Below are 16,142 nucleotides of genomic sequence, written 5' to 3' on the forward strand. Positions count from 1 at the left end.
TTTTTCTTACCGTGCTTTGAAAGTCCTCTGAAAGTTAGGGCAGATGCACGTGTACCTTAGAGAGGAATGTGAAGTTGATGTGTGGTTTGATTATGCTTTTCCTTTTTACAGGGTGATTCTGAAGCTGGTTCTGCAAGCTCATTTCTCTCCTCTCTAAGCCCCATTTGTTAGTCTCAGCTCCTTGGCACCAAGAATTGAAATATTTCTGAAAAATGACCCCTTTTTAATGTGATTGATTTTAATAAATCACACAAACTGTCTTTAGAAGGCAAAGCAGAAATGCCGTATGACCTTGAAACACATTATTAGGCAGTGAAATGCAGTTTTGAGTAACACTGTCAGCTGCTGCCTTAATGACACTCAACAGTATATTTGGATTTACCGGGTATTTCTTATCTCAATTGGTTCTGCTGTAAAGATCAGCTTTTGATAATGCAGCCTTGTAACATACTTTTATCTTGTAATTATTCACGTCACTATTTACACAGAATAAGCTAATTAAAAAGAATTAGGACAACATATGTCACTGTACAAACGTTGAGTTGCCTAATCTGAATTAGTTTTACATAAGGATTATCTTTATCTTGTTTTAAGAATGAAAAATGCCATCTACTGGTTGAGCATGAGACTCAGAAGCTCAAAGAACTAGATGAAGAGCACAGCCAAGAACTGAAGGAATGGAGAGAAAAATTGAGACCAAGAAAAAAGGTAAATCGAAGCAGTTTATGAATCAGAAAATAATCAGGAGTTGATTCTAGCAAATACAGACAATACAGAAAGTATCACAAGGGAGGAGAATCAAACTGCTGTACAAAGCTGCTGTAGTTCACTGAATAATAAAAGATGTTAGAAAAAATGTGCAAAAGCTGAGCGAAGGGCCTGTGCAACAAAAAAGGCTTGTGTGTTATCAGCCTCTTACTGTGTCCCCTCTTGCAGTGCGTGTGTGCTTATTTGCATATAAAACTTCTTAGCTGGAGGTAAATCTGGTTTTCAGAATATATTTCAAAAGCCAGTAGGTTACTACAAAAATTGACTGCTAAGTAACAGATAGAGGGGTGGTGAAGGTTGTTTTGGGTTTTATATTTTGTTTTAAAATGGAAAGTACTAGATTTTCACACAGTTCAGAGAGTATCCTTCAGGCAGATGATGTGCTTAGCTTGCTGTGTCTTGACTGTCTTGCAATTTCATAATTGCTAGGTGGGTTTTTTTGTGATGGTGTGTGAAGTTGCAATGTTAAATCAGACAATACGTCACCGGTATAATAGGTTTCTTGTACTTTGCCTTGTAATCCTGTGGCAATCTGATTTTCGTTTTAGACGCTGGAAGAAGAATTTGCCAGAAAACTGCAGGAACAGGAAGTTTTCTTTAAAATGACTGGAGAATCCGAATGCCTTAACCCTTCAACACAAAGCCGGATTTCCAAATTCTATCCAATCCCCAGCCTTCACTCCACTGGGTCGTAACTCTGGGAACTGCTGTAGGTTTTTTCATATTTGGAATTCTCCATCCTCATTGTCTAACCTGACTTAATCAGCCGTGTCCATCAAAGGACCTAGCGCTTTATGTTTTCAGTGGAGACAATCAGTGTCCTGATCAGTTTCTTTACTTCTCTGAATGGAAGAAAAGAAAAAAAGGTGTTGGTGTATAATGGTAATGTTATGTCCTTCAGATGTTTCAAGAGTAAGTGGGTTTTTTTATCTCAGTCTCAAAAAGTACGTTATCTATGGTTTTGACTTTAAGCCTAAAATATTAATTATACTCTTTCTGATCTGAAAAAAATGGTTTCTCACGTGAACATTTAAACAATGAAATATTAGTTCTGCTACTGTGTTTCTAAGTGTCTGATTTCTCCACGAGAGAATTCCACAACTGAAACTGCCGTGAGAGGTTTAAAATTTTGTGATGTTGAGCAGTGTCTTCACAGCAAGGACTGAAACTAATTACTCGGAACATGCCAATACTCAGAAAAATAAACCCTTATGTTTAAACATGATTGGTAAAAGCAAAAGCCTTTACAACTTCTTCAGAAAGAAACCTCTGGCATAAATTAAACTGAGCTGATCTCCATGACATATTTTGTCCATTAGTTCCATAATGAAATGGGGTGCTAGTTTAATTAATACAGTGCCTGAAACACTTAGATATGCTAATCCTGGCAACAGGATAGTGTTTTGTCATTTAAAAAATACTCCTTTAGCATTGTTGTTACTGTACAAAACAAGATTTCTTGCTGCTACTGCCATTTTTGTTGTAAATCCTCACCCTAAAATATTTTGCACTAAAATATGTAAAGGTGAAAGAAATGCTAACTTTAAAATGCACAATTTATTATTTTCCTTAGCTATTACAGGTGGTTAGTTCTACAAATTGAAAAACTAGAATGTATTTTTTAGAAAGCGGTGTGCAAAATGCACGTGGTTTCTCTAACTGTACCTGGAAAGGGTAGAGCCATTTTTCTGTTCTTACCAAAGCCTGTTCATTTAAACTCTGTCAGAAAAGTGGAGGCGGATGGTCATATTTATAAGTAACCATGGCTAAAGTCTGATTTGGTTAGAAGTGTTAGATTTGATTTTTTTTTTTAATTTTAGTCATTTTATTTTATAGAAAGATTTAAGTTAAATATATAGACAAACTACTTTATGAATCTGGGTTTTTTGCTTTTGTGTTGCCACATACTAACATAGGCAGTTTTTATTTTTCAAGTTCATAGATGTACAATAAGTTATTTACCTGACTGATCTGCAGTGGAAAAAGTCTGAAATGTTTCTCATATAGCTGGTAGGGAAATACAACTGTAGTAGGTCACTTTTACTGCACTCCTTGTGGTGGTTAGAGTTTGAGTCATATCAGGACAGTATCGTAAGCTGTACTTTGGTATGCTGGAGTTCAATTTGTAAAATAGTGTTTACTTTCTGTCATTTGAGGCCTGACTTCTTAGTCTCTTTGGGTATCAACTGTAAGCGTTTTGTTTTGCTAGCTTGCATTAAATGCGCAACTGGTGACGATTACATGATGTTCATTTCATGGGAACAGTATTGATGCATGTGAATGAACTCTTAACATAGGACTTTAATCAGATGTGGTTGAAATCTTGGATGCTGAAATCCTTGGACATTGAACCAATACCTTCTCGATGAAGACACTTAATTTACAGCACAGTAAAAAAAAATTGGAAAATGCATGTTTTAATTTAAATTTTGTAACTTTTTGATAGCATAATTACTTTAATAGCTAGCCTTAATTTCTGGCATTTTATTATATAAATGTGTATTGTGTACTGTTGTAAATTCACATACCATATCTCTAGAATGTTGCTAAATGCAAATTTCTTCAACTTGTTTATTCAGTAGGGTGAAAAAATCTTTGAAGGCCTTTTACTTTTTAAGCTCCACCATCGTAAATTGACTGTTACTAAAATAACATTAAATCATCTTCATCTCTGTATTTAACAGAATTTGTTTGCAGTTTTGTATGAAGTAGGCTCAGTGCTTTACTCGGGGAGTAGGCAGGGCAGGCAGATTTCTCCTTCTGGATTATCTCTACCTTCATCCACATACAAATCTTCAGAGAGCAATGTTAATCTTCTTACATTTTTGGCAGTTTCAGTGATAACTTGCTAATATATATTGGCGTACTGTTTACATCTGTCTAAATCTTTTAAATCTTGTATTTGAACATCCTTCTCACGCAAGCCCCTGCAATCTGATCTCATTGTAAATTGTACAAATAAGTAACTGAGTTCTGTGATGAAGGGAGGAATCGAATGTAGTGGCTGAAGCCTTAGCGGGTGCTTGGTCAGGTCTCCAGGTGTGCAGCACTGTTCAGCAGTTTTGCAGCCTTGTGAACTGGGCTGAGAATTGATAGCAGGTGTGAAAATGTGTTTTTCTGGGGGGTAACAGGAACTAGCATGGGTACTTATTTAGACTGATCAAATTGGTTTTAAGTATTGCAGAACACGAGAGTTGTACAATATTATATCAATGTCAGAAAATTCAATTCAAATGAATTTAGTTTCACATAGGCCTGGAAGAGATCTCCTGAGATACAAAATCCAATCTCTCTGCTATCACATGTCACCTCGCTTTAATAAATATTAGATGCTCCATCTCCAAGGTAGTTAGGTGAATTTTCCTTAGACAAAACAATGTGCTTTCTTACTGAGTGTGTGGCAGATCTCATTTTCCCCACGTGCCCTTCAAAAGACGACCACAAATCAGTGTTTGCTCACCTTTGTGTTTCACTACATCATAAATACTGTCCACGGGAAAATGAACAAAGGCAATAAAATGCATGAATTGCAATGCAATATATTAGTTGTCCTCTGGTATTTACAACTGATTCTCACAAAAAAACCTGCCTGTGGATTCAGACAGGTTCTGACAGATTCAGACCTCACAACTTGTTCTTCCTGAGCTCTGAAAGCAGATTTCGGCGCCCGCTAAGTCAGCGGTCTGGGGATAGGGCCTTGTAAGAACAGGAGCCAGTGGCTCTACTCTCATCCTAAGAGTTACTAGGACTGCACTGTTTGCAGGATCTTGTAGTCCCCTGCCGGTAGCCCCAGGAGATCATTGGCTCACCGAACCTCAGGTGGTCCATTGCCCCTGTTCTTACAGGATTCTGCATCTTGAATAAATTCTGAGTCTCACCTGAATGGGGCTGTCTGAGGCAGGGTTACCAGCCGTGGAGGGAGGGGGCTGTGTCTCAGCCCTTGGCCTCCTGCAGTCCCCGGGGAACTTTGCTGTTTGGTGAAGGGGAATACTCCAGCATTTGTTCCTCTCTGATTCCCATAAAACAGTTTGTTCCTTTTTCCAAGCACTCTGCTGTCTCTGCTGAATACATGAGAAGCATATGTGGCATGAAAAGATACGATACCGAGGTGGTTATGATTGATTAGATAGATCCTGATTTATTATCACCTTCTAAAGGAAAATCTTGAATTCAAATTCAGAGGGGGCAGTACTGCACTGTCCTGACCAGTGGCATTCACTCAGAGTGATTTTTCACATCACTTTTAAAACACTGATACTCATTCCGAGCTGCATCCTTTTTTCCAGACAATGTTTTAAGCTAATGTCCTTTTAAAATTACATTCATGGGTATTCAATATCTAATCAATCACATGGTTTAAAAAATTATTCTTCTGTCCCAAAGGACTTTCTCTGTTATAACTCCATGCTACTGATTTTTTTTTAATAAATAGGAAACTTAGCACCTTAACTAAGACAGAGACAAGCAAAGCAGTAATGTAATTACTTTCATCACACCGCGATGTCTTTTATGATGGCAGTATCACATAGGAAGTTTAAGTTGGTTCTCCACCTGAAACAGTATCTGTCTTGCAAGTATTTCAAGGATGCTTTGGTACAGGAAAGACTTGAATAAGGTTTTATAAATTCAGGCACTTAAATCCATTTTTAGGTAGCCTGATTTTCAGAGCTGCTGTGTAGCTGCAGCAGCTAGGACCTCAGAAACATTCATCTTTGCTGAAAACCTGGGAACAGACTTAGATGTGCAGTAAGCTCCGTGCTAGTTGCTTCCAATAAGCAGTTGCTTTTTGGTTAATCTGCCATGGGGAAGTGGGGCAAGTTTTTGAGGACAGTGACTACATGGTCATTGGAGGAAAGGGCAGGGAGGAGCATTTAGGGTGGTCACTATGTAGATAACTTTCTGCTTTTTATGTTAGCATTTACAATCTGGTCATTTTACTTCAAAATCTATTTGCGGATCTCAAACTTCCTTGCATTGCTCTGTCCACGCACGTTTCCCATTCCTAGACTTCTGCCATCTTAACTGCAGGTACGAAACAAGGTCAGAGAATTGACCTTCCTCGTTCACAGGCAAGCCAAGGCCAGGATGCCCTGTCATTTCTCTGCCTTACAAAAGATGAGAACAGATGAAGGGAAGGAGAAGACAAAAGAAACTTTACAGTGTTTCTCCATATTGCTTGCAGAGTTTTTAGTTGTTCTCCATCCCCTTTCTCTTGCTTCAATCCTCATTCTTCATTTTTGTAGCTACTTCTGTGCTTCTGGCATTAGGGCAGTCAGTGGTGGCAGAGAAAGAAGACAAGCTCTTAAATAAGAACATGATCAAAAGCAGCTCATGTGCTTCCACTGTACTGAAAGCAGGAGTGGCTGAACCCAAAGATGCTCTAATATTCAAAAGTATCTTCCACAATTACCAAGCTAGGTGGTAAAGCCTCTTCCTTATTGATCATCAATCCTAAAATGGTGGAAAGAACAGAAACGAGGAAGGGACATTGAAGTCTGTAATGTTGAGCTGTCATACCCCTGTTTTCTGTAAGACCTGAGCAAGGTGGTCTTCTGTGGTAAAGCACACGCGTCTGAGGCATCTCCAACCTCGTGTTGTCCCAGCAGTTTGTTGAATGTTTTGTGTTAACTGCAAACCAAGTTATTTTTGCCTTACAGAAAGCAACCAAAAATCATGAGATGGATGAATAATTGGCTAAGGGTCTCTGTATGTACAGCTTGTGGAAGTGAACTTGCAGTAGCAGCCATACAACAGGGTTTTTTTTTTGGTCTTGTTTTTAAAAGTAATTTGATTTCATGGCTTTCTGTAGAATATTGTAATAATTCTGCTGTAAATACAATAAAATCTTGTTTGCTGAGATGGCCTCTGTTTTGTTGATGGAAAATTTGCATGCAATACAAGTGATGTTTGAGTGACTGGGGCAATTTAGAATTTTTAAAATAACTGAGTGTAAAAAGTATGTAATGTGGTACAATGTGCGGCTCCCTGACTGGCACAGCCCAGGGCAGGAGTGCAGACTTAGCACAAACCTAAAAGGTCGCTGTTTTCAGTGACTGCCCTGCCCTGTCAGTGGGGATTCATCTTGGGGTTGTAGGAGCTCCAGTTTTTGCCCCTCAGTGCATGGGTCCGCCCTCATGACAGCCAAGGTGCAAGCACAGGAATGAGCCCTCTGAGCAATGGTCCCAGCGCTGTGGGCTGGGTTATGAGAGGTTGTGGGGTGGTGGCGCCTCAGATGCTCTGGGCTGCCTCACCCTGCCCCCTGACACAACCTGCAAGCACAGTACAACGGTCCTGAGTAGTTCAAGGATGGCTTCAGACACAGAAACCAGCTGCTGTGCTCAAACATAACACGTGCATTTTGTTGTTTTTCAAAGACCATTAAAAGGAAATATCTCGGCAGAGCCAGGTGGAGAGCATAAATGACCCAGAAGGACGCAGGCTTTATTGGAAACACTGCAAGGGGCTGTGTGCTCAAAGCTGACCTGGTTCCCACAGACCTTTGCTCTGAACTCCCCTGAGCAATAATGTGGGAAGAACACCAAAACTTGACGTGGCTGACACTGGAAATAAAAACAGACAAGGGGTGTTTAAACCTGGACTGAAAACAATCAATCCAAGCAAGTTTTTTTTGCTATAAAAATGAGCTGCTGACCTGCTTTGGCCAATACCTGGAACTAAAGTAGCGCTTCAGTGTGTGTGCATGTGTACGTGTGTGCATGGCCCATAAAGGGCTTATGGACACCATAAAGCTGACGTGGTGTCGCGCAGGCGGTGACCAGGCACTGTGTGGGGCTGCCAGCTGCAGCCCTGACTGCACCCCTGTGCCAAACGCCGGCCTCTGCCCGGCCGTACCCTGCAGCCCAGCCCTCACCTCGCCACCAGGCTCCCCCCCCCCGCCCCCAGCACTAAAATACTTCAACACTCCGAGCAAGGAAGGTGGCTGTGGCGCCCTGGGACAATGTGCAGAGGTGCCCACTAATGTGACTGGGAACCACTGACACCTGAGCAGCAGCTCAGCATCTGCTGGGGTCACGTCGGAACAGCCACCACAACCACGAGGTGTGACAGCCCATGGCCACAGCGAAGCTGGTACTGACTGACCGGTAACACGGATCAGGCAAGTTTGGGGTGAAAAACACACTTTAATTGGGCTGTTTACATTAAAAATTATTTTTTCCCCAATGTTTAAAAACCAAAAAAAATACAAAAATATTTTTAAAAAGATCAACAAATTCTGTTTAAAAGTGCTTCAGTTCGGTCCCTGTTCAGGTCGTGTCCCGCTGTGCCGCTATAAACAGGCATCGCTAAGCACGTGCTGACCCAGGCTCCCCGCGAGGTGCTGGGGTGTGCTGTACCCCACTGCAGCCTGAGCCCCTCCTGGGCTCGGGAGGGGGGGGTTATTGCACACGGAGCACCAGAGCATCACAAAACTGCTGAGCCGGGAGGGCAGCGCTGTCCGAAGCAAGTCACAGACCAGGGTGACAGTGGGTGCTGACCCCAGGGGTCCAAAATCAGCGGTGGGGGCAGTGGAGCAGGCAGCAGCACCGCCATGCAGCTGCGTGCGGGAGGCAGCGCCCGGCCACTTCTCCCCGTAGCGCCTGCTACACTGCAGCGGCAGGGCTGGGCTCAGCGGCTCATGGGGTCACTGATTGGGGTGCCCCTGCCAGAGCCCCGCGAGCCACAGCCCCACTCGGCACCACCAGCACCTGCTTCAGCAGGTCCCTTCCACTCGGGGCTGGCACAGCAGAGTAGTGAGCAAGCTTAGTCCCAGGGTTTCTTACAGGGCCTTTTGACCTGGGGGCTGAATCTGATCCCTGAAAACTCATGCATTTGGTGGGGGAGGGACTGTGGGTTTTTTTCTTTTTGCTGGATAGTTGCTAAAAAAAAAAAAAAAAAATGGTTTTTACATGGCTGGGAGTAATACAAGAAACCTGGACTGGGTGGGACAGGAAGCCCTTGTGAGCCTAAAGACATACAAGGCTGGGAACTCAGGGGCACTAAGCCAAACATCAGCAACAGGAGCAAATACCCACGTTAGAGCCATGCTGGACACGCAAAAGAGCCATTCAGATCTCAGCAGTGACACTGAACTATCAAGTGGTTAGCTGATGGGCAGGGACGTTTTAGCATTAAGGCAGTGAAGATGCAGGCTAATTCTCTATAGGCTGCTGGGAATGCTGCCCAGTGCAGAACTGAGTTGCCTCTTTCCTTAAACCCCAACACTTCTCCTTTTTCTTCTGCCAACATACACTTGTTCACCTGGGGACGAGAAAGTCAAAAGGAGTGTTATTTGAAAAGGTCATGTGGGGTAAAAAAGGCAAAAGACCTAAAACAAACCAAAAAAAAGGGGGCTGGATGTGTTTTCCAGCAGTTCCCAGAGATGGGCCGGTGCCTGGGGAATCCTGCACTCCCTGACAGGCAAACCCTGCTCTCCTGGGGACGGCAGATGTTCATACCTTTCTCTCCTTTCTCTCCCTTTGGTCCCCTGTGCCCTTGGCGTCCTGGTGGGCCCATCGGTCCAGGGTCACCTGAAGGAAGGAAAAGACCAAGTTTGCCCTTGAGCATGACTGGCCCACGAACAGGGACAGGCCAGGGCCAGGAAGACCAAGTTAGGACGATGCTAGTGCTGAGACCTGAAGGTGCTGCCTCCACTGGGGGCAGGCTGTGACCCTGAGCAGCCCCCTGCCGACTCTCTTTGTGGGCACGGGGCTGCTTCCTGGGTGTTACAGGGCTTGAGAGGGGAGGGATGGCAGCCTTACCTTTGGGTCCAGGATAACCCCTCTCCCCCTTTTCACCGGGTGGCCCCTGGATGGTTCCATATGCTGAAGAGGGAAGTGAAGGAGAGGATGAATGAGTGAGACAAACGACTTGCAAAGGGCTCTGTGCTCACTTAGAAAAGCACCAAGTCAGACTGGAAGGACAATCTCTAGGTTAGATGGGATTGGACTGACTGAGAGCAAGTTTTTCAAAAATGGTTTTGGTCCCAATGAAGTCCCAGGGGCAAGTTGTGATCTCATTTCACCAGCACAGCTCTGCCACCCTCTCCGGCTGTCCTGGCTGTCACCAGGGCTGGAGCTGGCCCACGCTCAGGGAGGGGAATTTGAGAACAGAGCAAGCAGCTGTCTCATGTTGCTCTCCATGTGCCAGTCCAGCCATGTTAAAATGGGCCACGGGGGTTGCAAGGACTGTGGCCTTCAGGGTTTGGGTTGAGTTTCCCACAAGTAGGGGGAAAACCCGATGTCCTTCCTAATGATGAGACTGCATCTCCCCAGCAAGGGAGGAAGGGGTTGGAAAGACTATCCGCCTCCAGCTTTGTATCTTGACTGCATTTTTGCAGCACACAAAGGTGAAAAGCTCCCTAAGTCTATGAGAGGTTGGAGAGATCTCGGGCATGAGCCAGAAACACCAAGTCAGTATGTCACTTACTTCTAAAGAAGTCCATGAGGTCCTCGGTGACATTGCCATAGGCTGCAAAGACCCTGCTGATGCCAGGGGGACCAGGAGGGCCTGGGGGACCTGCGAGTCTCTGTGCGTTGTAAGACATCAGGTCCTGGAGAATACCTTGGCCTGCAGAATTAAAGATGTCATTTGAAATGAGCTCTGGGAAAACTGTGGCTGGATGCTGAGGCAGGAAGGTGTAAGGGAGAGCTGTACGTAGCAGGAAGGGTGAGGGAAGTGAACAGCATGACACCAGGCATGGGGGGTTAGGAGCTGTGGGCTGGGACAGGGAGGGTGAGGACAAGCAGGAATTCCACTCACTCTGCAGGTTCTCTGACACGCGGAGTGCCAGCTCGTTGTAATCCAGGGAACCAGTGAAGGAGCTGCTAGAAGATCTGCTTGACCCTGTTGATCTCCTGTGTGATTCCTCCTCTGTCAGCAACCCGCCAAAAGCCCCATCACCGCCCATAGAGGCATCATAAGAGCCATCGCTGCCCATGGAGGCACTGTAAGATGACATACTGCTCATGGAGCTGCCATATGAGCTGCCTGTGCCCAGTGATCCCCCACGGGATCCCTCAGCCCCGAGGGATCCTCCATGCAGCCGCTCGGAAGTCCGTAACCCTTGGTATGCTGAAGACATAGACCCAGCCACCAAGCCGCTATCCCCTTTGGGTCCTGGTGGTCCCCGTGGCCCAGGGGGCCCAGGCGGCCCCGAGATGTAGCTTCGAACTTCATCACCTGCAAAATACAAGAGGGGGGACTTCAGGGACACTGGGGTACCTGGGGCCCCCCAGGCTTGGCAGAGGGCCTGAGCTACCACCTGAATGAAGACTGGAGTGTGAAATTCTGTCCTGCCAATCATCGCGGTAACCCTCACCCAGTGCCCTTTCTCAGGCAGCAGGCACGTCTGTCAACCTTGATCTCTACAGATGGCACGACGGCCTCCTCCTTCCCATCTCTCCTACAGTTTTGTAATTTGGAAACATGCCCACTCATTTTGCAGAAGGGGGCACTCCTCTGCCAAAGCAGACATTCTGTGACCAGTCTCCCAAATGTGAGGGGATCCCCATGTTTTTGAAAGGCTGCCCTAGATGACTTGCCAGCATGAGAGCTCAGACCAATGCTGCTTCACAGCTGGCTCGGTGCTGCCCTCCAACCCTTACATCATCCACTGCTCTGTAGGCTCGTGTTTGTCAACAAAAATGCTCTTCCCATGGCAAAACTCTTCAGGTGACCTTACTAGGGACTCGCTGTTCAGTACAGGCCAATTGTAACTGCGCAGCACCTGTGCCTTTTGGCTCGCAACACAGACTTTTGCCTTGCGAGGAGACAAGCCTGTGAGGTGTGGGGTAGTCCTGTGTAGACCTGGCTGCAGAGATAAGGTGTTGCTGCAGCCCCAGTTCAGGGAAGGCACCTACAGGACTGCCTCAGCTGTGGCAGAGCCAGCAGCCTACACAAGGCAAAGCATGGCTCAGGGTGTGTGCAGGGAGGATGGATGGTGTCCCCTTACTCTTCAGGTACTGGATCAGCTCGCTCCTGAACTCATCGCTGTGGGTGATGTCAGCATAGGACAGGAGGCCGGTTCCTGAGAAGCCTGGTGGTCCTGGAGGGCCAGGAGGGCCAGGTGGGCCCTGGACTCCAGAGAGGGAGGAGTATCCCACACCTTGAGAGAGAGGAAGAATTATTTTCCAGCAGTGAGAGGACAAAGAAATCACATGTCTGGGGATCTTGAAAGTTTAAAGTCTTCAACCCCAACTTCCATCCCTTTCCAGCTGATATTGATGAGATTTTTTTTTTTTTTAAAGTGACCTTGTTCTCAGTGGGCAGTCATGCCCCTGGTAAGCTAAATCTCAGCCTCAGTCCTCCCAGCATCTACAAACAGAATCTCCCTGCCAGCTGTGAGAAACGCAAGTGCTTTACTTTGTAGGTAAGCAGAGACGTCCTCCAGAGTGGTGCCTGGTGATCCAGGGATCCCTGGAGGTCCCTGGGGCCCTGCAGGACCAGGTGGACCGACAAGACCGCTGAATTCAGAGTCTGTAAGACACAAGGGAAGAAAAGGAGTCATCCAAACCACCACAGCCCTGACGAACCTCACTTCCCTGCTTGTAGGCATCACATTGGGAAGTCAAGAGATCCCAAAGAGGGTAGAAGTCCCTGTTTTTTAAATATACTTTTAAAAAGTGGCGTAAGAAATGCCTTTATGCTGCAGAGTTTGGAGAAGACAAAGGGCTCCTCCATCCCCATCCCCAAGACAGCACCTCACTGCTGCTGCTCTCCACAGGAGCACGGTGATCTGTCAGCAGCCCCTCGTGGTCTGTGCGGGTCCTGGCAGAACCCAGGAGACCTGCAGTGCTGCTAACTGAGGCAGAGGGACCATCAGCGTCTCATATAGGCTTATTTGTCGTGATGGGCAAAAGGGGAGATTCTGTGACTAAGCCTGTAAAAATAGATCCTGAGGGTGTGTAGGGACCTCTGGCAGGGGAGTAAAGAAGTTGGCTCACTTCGCAGGTATGCTGTCAGGTCACTGTAAGATATACCAGGTGTCCCTGGAGGCCCAGGTGGTCCAGGGATCCCAATGCTCATCCCAGAGCCTGCAAAATCAAACAGATCCAAGAGTAGCACATTATTAAAACAGGCTGTTACAGTGTGAGCAGACAGGCTGCAGGGCTTGTTCACAGGCAATTGCAGGAGGGACTCCTGCAGGGTGGAGTGTTCCCATCAGCAGATCATGCTGGGAACCAGGGCTACAGCCTTGTTCTGGACTTGGAGTTAAAGCTTGCCCAATAATCCCATCACAAGGGCACCTGCAGACAGGCAGGCATCAGGCCTCTATTCTTGGCAAAAGTTCTGCAGACCTCATGAACCCCTGACATGGGAGGGGGAGGGCACCCCAGGATGTGCAGCTCAGCCGTGACCCACTGGCTGATGCATGTGCTGCTCAACCTGTGTCTGTGCATCTGCAAGCAGCTCTGGTTCTAAACTTTGCACCTTTGTGATTTGTTTTAATGAAATGTCCTCGATGATAAAATGCAGCTGTCCTGCTTGAGCTGTTGGGGTGCTGTGGTTAAGTAGCAATTTCTTGCTTCCAGAGCTAAAGAGGAAATTCCCACCATCTTTGGGGCAGCCCATTAGTGAGATCTGGTCTCCAAGGACAGTTCAGAGAGACTGAGCATGAACCAGGCTGTGCTTTTAAGCAGAAAGTTGCAGCTACGAGGATTAGGCATTTTAGCACTGCTGTTGGGGATGCTCCAGAGTCCTTTCTGTTCGACAGTCCTTACATGCCATATCACCCCTTTACAGATGGGAAAATGAAGCAGACAGGTGGAATTTGTTTCAACTACCTTTAAGCTTCTAAGAGTTTGTTGCCAGAGCTGCCTTGACATGAAGTGGGCATATATCAACTCTTCCATAGAGAGATATATCCTGGCCACAGAGCCAGTAAGAAAAAGGTTATGAAGGCTTTTGAAGATGTTGATGGGCTTCTAAGATGGCTAAAATGAAATTATGCTCCTAAACTCAGTTTTTAGCAAAGCAAGAACTCATTACTAGATTCTGTGGATAGTTTCTTAGCTACAGGGTATCTGTGTTCTGTTCCAAGTCTCTCACAATCCCTGCGAGGAGGTCTCTGTACATAGAGATTCACACAGTCGACACTGGAGGAGTTTTCACTGACAGCAGAAGCTTTCTGCTCAGCTCCTAAAGGAACAGAGGGAAATACACACTAATAAAAAAACATTACTTGTCAAGTAGCTGATAAACCGTCTGGTCAGCTCATCATAATCCAGTGACAGAGACATGCCATCTCCCCCTGGTCCAGGAGGTCCTGGTGGGCCCCGAGGTCCAATTAGATACTGACGAATTTCTTCTCCTGGAAGTGAAAAATGCATCTTTTAAGGCTGTCCAGCTGCTGCAAAGACACCAGGTGTGAGGAGTTCCCAGCAGATCAGCTGAGCCCCCACCACTAGGGAGACCACCAAAACCTATGGATGCAAAGCTCCTTTTCTGAGTGTGAACTGCCCTGTGTATTGGTGTCAGAAACATTTGTGACAGGGCTGGAAACCTCCTACAATCCAGGGTTTGAGGTGGGTGAGAATTTGGATTGCTAAAGGGACCTCCTTGTGCTCTGTTTCTTCAGAACACCCTGGACAACATCTTGGGTAAAGGGAATAAAAAGTGGCTCAGCTGGGAAAGACCATGCTGAGCTCTGTGGCATTTCAGCAGCCATTTGTCTATTTGGAACGTGGAATCTGGTTGATTCCCCACTGGATCACATAGGAGGAGCGCACCTATGGCAAGCCTTTGCCCTCTGAAGCAGCTGCTGGTATCTCCGGTTGGAGACAGGAGACTGGAAGGGAAGGGCAGATCTCCAGGCTGCTGGGATGCTTTACCCCAACCCCCGTATTTCCCTTGAGGGTCACTTACTCTGCAGCATGTCCAGAAGTTCTTGGTACAAACCAGATGTAGTTGATACAGAACTGGCAAATGACTGATAGCGATCTGAAGAGCCTGTGGGAATGAAAAGGTTTTACAGCAGGCAGGATGAGACAGAAGATGAAGAGCGGTCGGGCAGGGACAAAGGAAAGCTGAATTAATCCAGTTTAACTGCTGGGATGGACTTCCTGTGCTCCCAACCATGAATCAATCACTGTCTCACACATTCTGGTCATCTCCACAGTTGTGTGGTCTGTGCTCTTCTGACTGAAATTCCAGGCTACTTCCAAAAGCTCTGGGACTTTAATCTACTTTAGGAGGGCCCCAAGCATACAAGACAGCCCCAGAATACTTGAGAACACATATACCAAATAGAGCCGCCTCTGTTTGGGTCTTGGAGGCATTACAGGGTCTAATAGCTAATGTTTAATGTGAGACTTTTAAAACAGCAGCAACTGTTAATTAATCTAACCATTTAAATGGGACAAGGCTCAGAGGCCATCTCAGCTGCGTGAAGTCCTGGGACAAGACTGCAGAAGATGAATAACTGGGGTGCTGCTATTTAAAGACTGTTGTTTCTCCTCTGGTTATCACCTCCTAGGTGTTGACAAGCTCAGCCAAGAGTGTGACTCAGTACAGGAAGTACCAACATGGTACTTACTTGTCATATAGCTCATAACACGGGTAGCCAGCTCTGCATAATCCAAGCTCATCCCATCTGCAGTGGTGATGACTCCAGGTGGGCCTGGAGGGCCTGGAGGCCCTTGGGCACCAGTCAGATAATGTCTTACGTTGTCACCTAGGTAGGAAGCCCACGATATGCCCACATCACTAGAGGGAAGACAATGGCCATATGCACAATTACTGGACCCCCTTCCCCTGGCAAAAAGCAGGTCAATAGAAGGACAGTTCTGCAGAGGCCACAGTGGGCAACAGCACTTACACAGTACTCAATAGAAATAAGGCCAGAGCAGTAGGGCTGCTGTTTCTAAAGGGAGAGTGACAAGGGGCTCAGGGAGCAAAAGAGAGATAGGCATGCATCTGCTGACCCATGGCAAAATCTCCTCGTACTCACTCTTCAGGTAGTCAGTGACATACTGCTGAATCTCTTGAGATGAACTTCCACCTGGGCCAGGAGGACCGGGTGGCCCTGGAGGTCCTGGGGGTCCCTGAATTTGTCTGGATCCACCTACAGAAATCATTGTAAGGAGAAGGAGTGTTTTTGGCATGGTTGCATCAGACCAAGCGATGCTAAAGTGTGCTTGCATTAAGCCCTTCCCACAGGTCTAGAAAGAGCTTTGGGAACAGACTCAGACTATGCTATGTCTGAGCACAGGCCATTAGGCAGTATAACATCTTCAGTTAATTCAGCAGCTTATAATTCAGCAGCTCTGCAGGGTTGAGTCCAGAGACCTACCCAGCTTTGTACTGACAGACCCGGTCAGTTTGTGCACTAGAGTGCAAAGCTGTGCAGAACTATAGATGGAGATCCATAAAGCCCT

General features: G+C 46.2%; 2 protein-coding genes across 4 annotated transcripts in view; one reads left to right on the plus strand and one right to left on the minus strand.

Annotated features, from left to right (window-relative positions):
• SLK (STE20 like kinase) overlaps positions 1–6,625 on the plus strand; it is a 51,947-nt gene extending 45,322 nt beyond the window's left edge. For all 3 annotated transcript variants that reach the window (XM_074831210.1, XM_074831212.1, XM_074831211.1), the window contains 2 exons: positions 595–708; positions 1,317–6,625. In XM_074831210.1, the coding sequence (XP_074687311.1) occupies positions 595–708; positions 1,317–1,463 (261 nt within the window). In that variant the 3' untranslated portion in view covers positions 1,464–6,625. The remainder of the gene's footprint in view (positions 1–594; positions 709–1,316) is intronic.
• A 2,352-nt stretch (positions 6,626–8,977) lies between these two features.
• Positions 8,978–16,142, minus strand: part of COL17A1 (collagen type XVII alpha 1 chain) — a 36,271-nt gene continuing 29,106 nt past the window's right edge. Inside the window, exons 45-56 of the mRNA XM_074830077.1 lie at positions 15,716–15,829; positions 15,302–15,439; positions 14,632–14,715; positions 13,949–14,077; positions 12,711–12,800; positions 12,130–12,243; positions 11,720–11,872; positions 10,528–10,947; positions 10,195–10,335; positions 9,528–9,590; positions 9,225–9,296; positions 8,978–9,027 (exon numbers count right to left, since the gene is read on the minus strand). Of these exons, the coding sequence (XP_074686178.1) occupies positions 8,978–9,027; positions 9,225–9,296; positions 9,528–9,590; positions 10,195–10,335; positions 10,528–10,947; positions 11,720–11,872; positions 12,130–12,243; positions 12,711–12,800; positions 13,949–14,077; positions 14,632–14,715; positions 15,302–15,439; positions 15,716–15,829 (1,568 nt within the window). The remainder of the gene's footprint in view (positions 9,028–9,224; positions 9,297–9,527; positions 9,591–10,194; positions 10,336–10,527; positions 10,948–11,719; positions 11,873–12,129; positions 12,244–12,710; positions 12,801–13,948; positions 14,078–14,631; positions 14,716–15,301; positions 15,440–15,715; positions 15,830–16,142) is intronic.

The sequence above is a fragment of the Strix aluco genome, chromosome 7 (genome assembly GCF_031877795.1).
Source record: "Strix aluco isolate bStrAlu1 chromosome 7, bStrAlu1.hap1, whole genome shotgun sequence".
NCBI classification, from domain to species: Eukaryota; Metazoa; Chordata; class Aves; order Strigiformes; family Strigidae; genus Strix; species Strix aluco.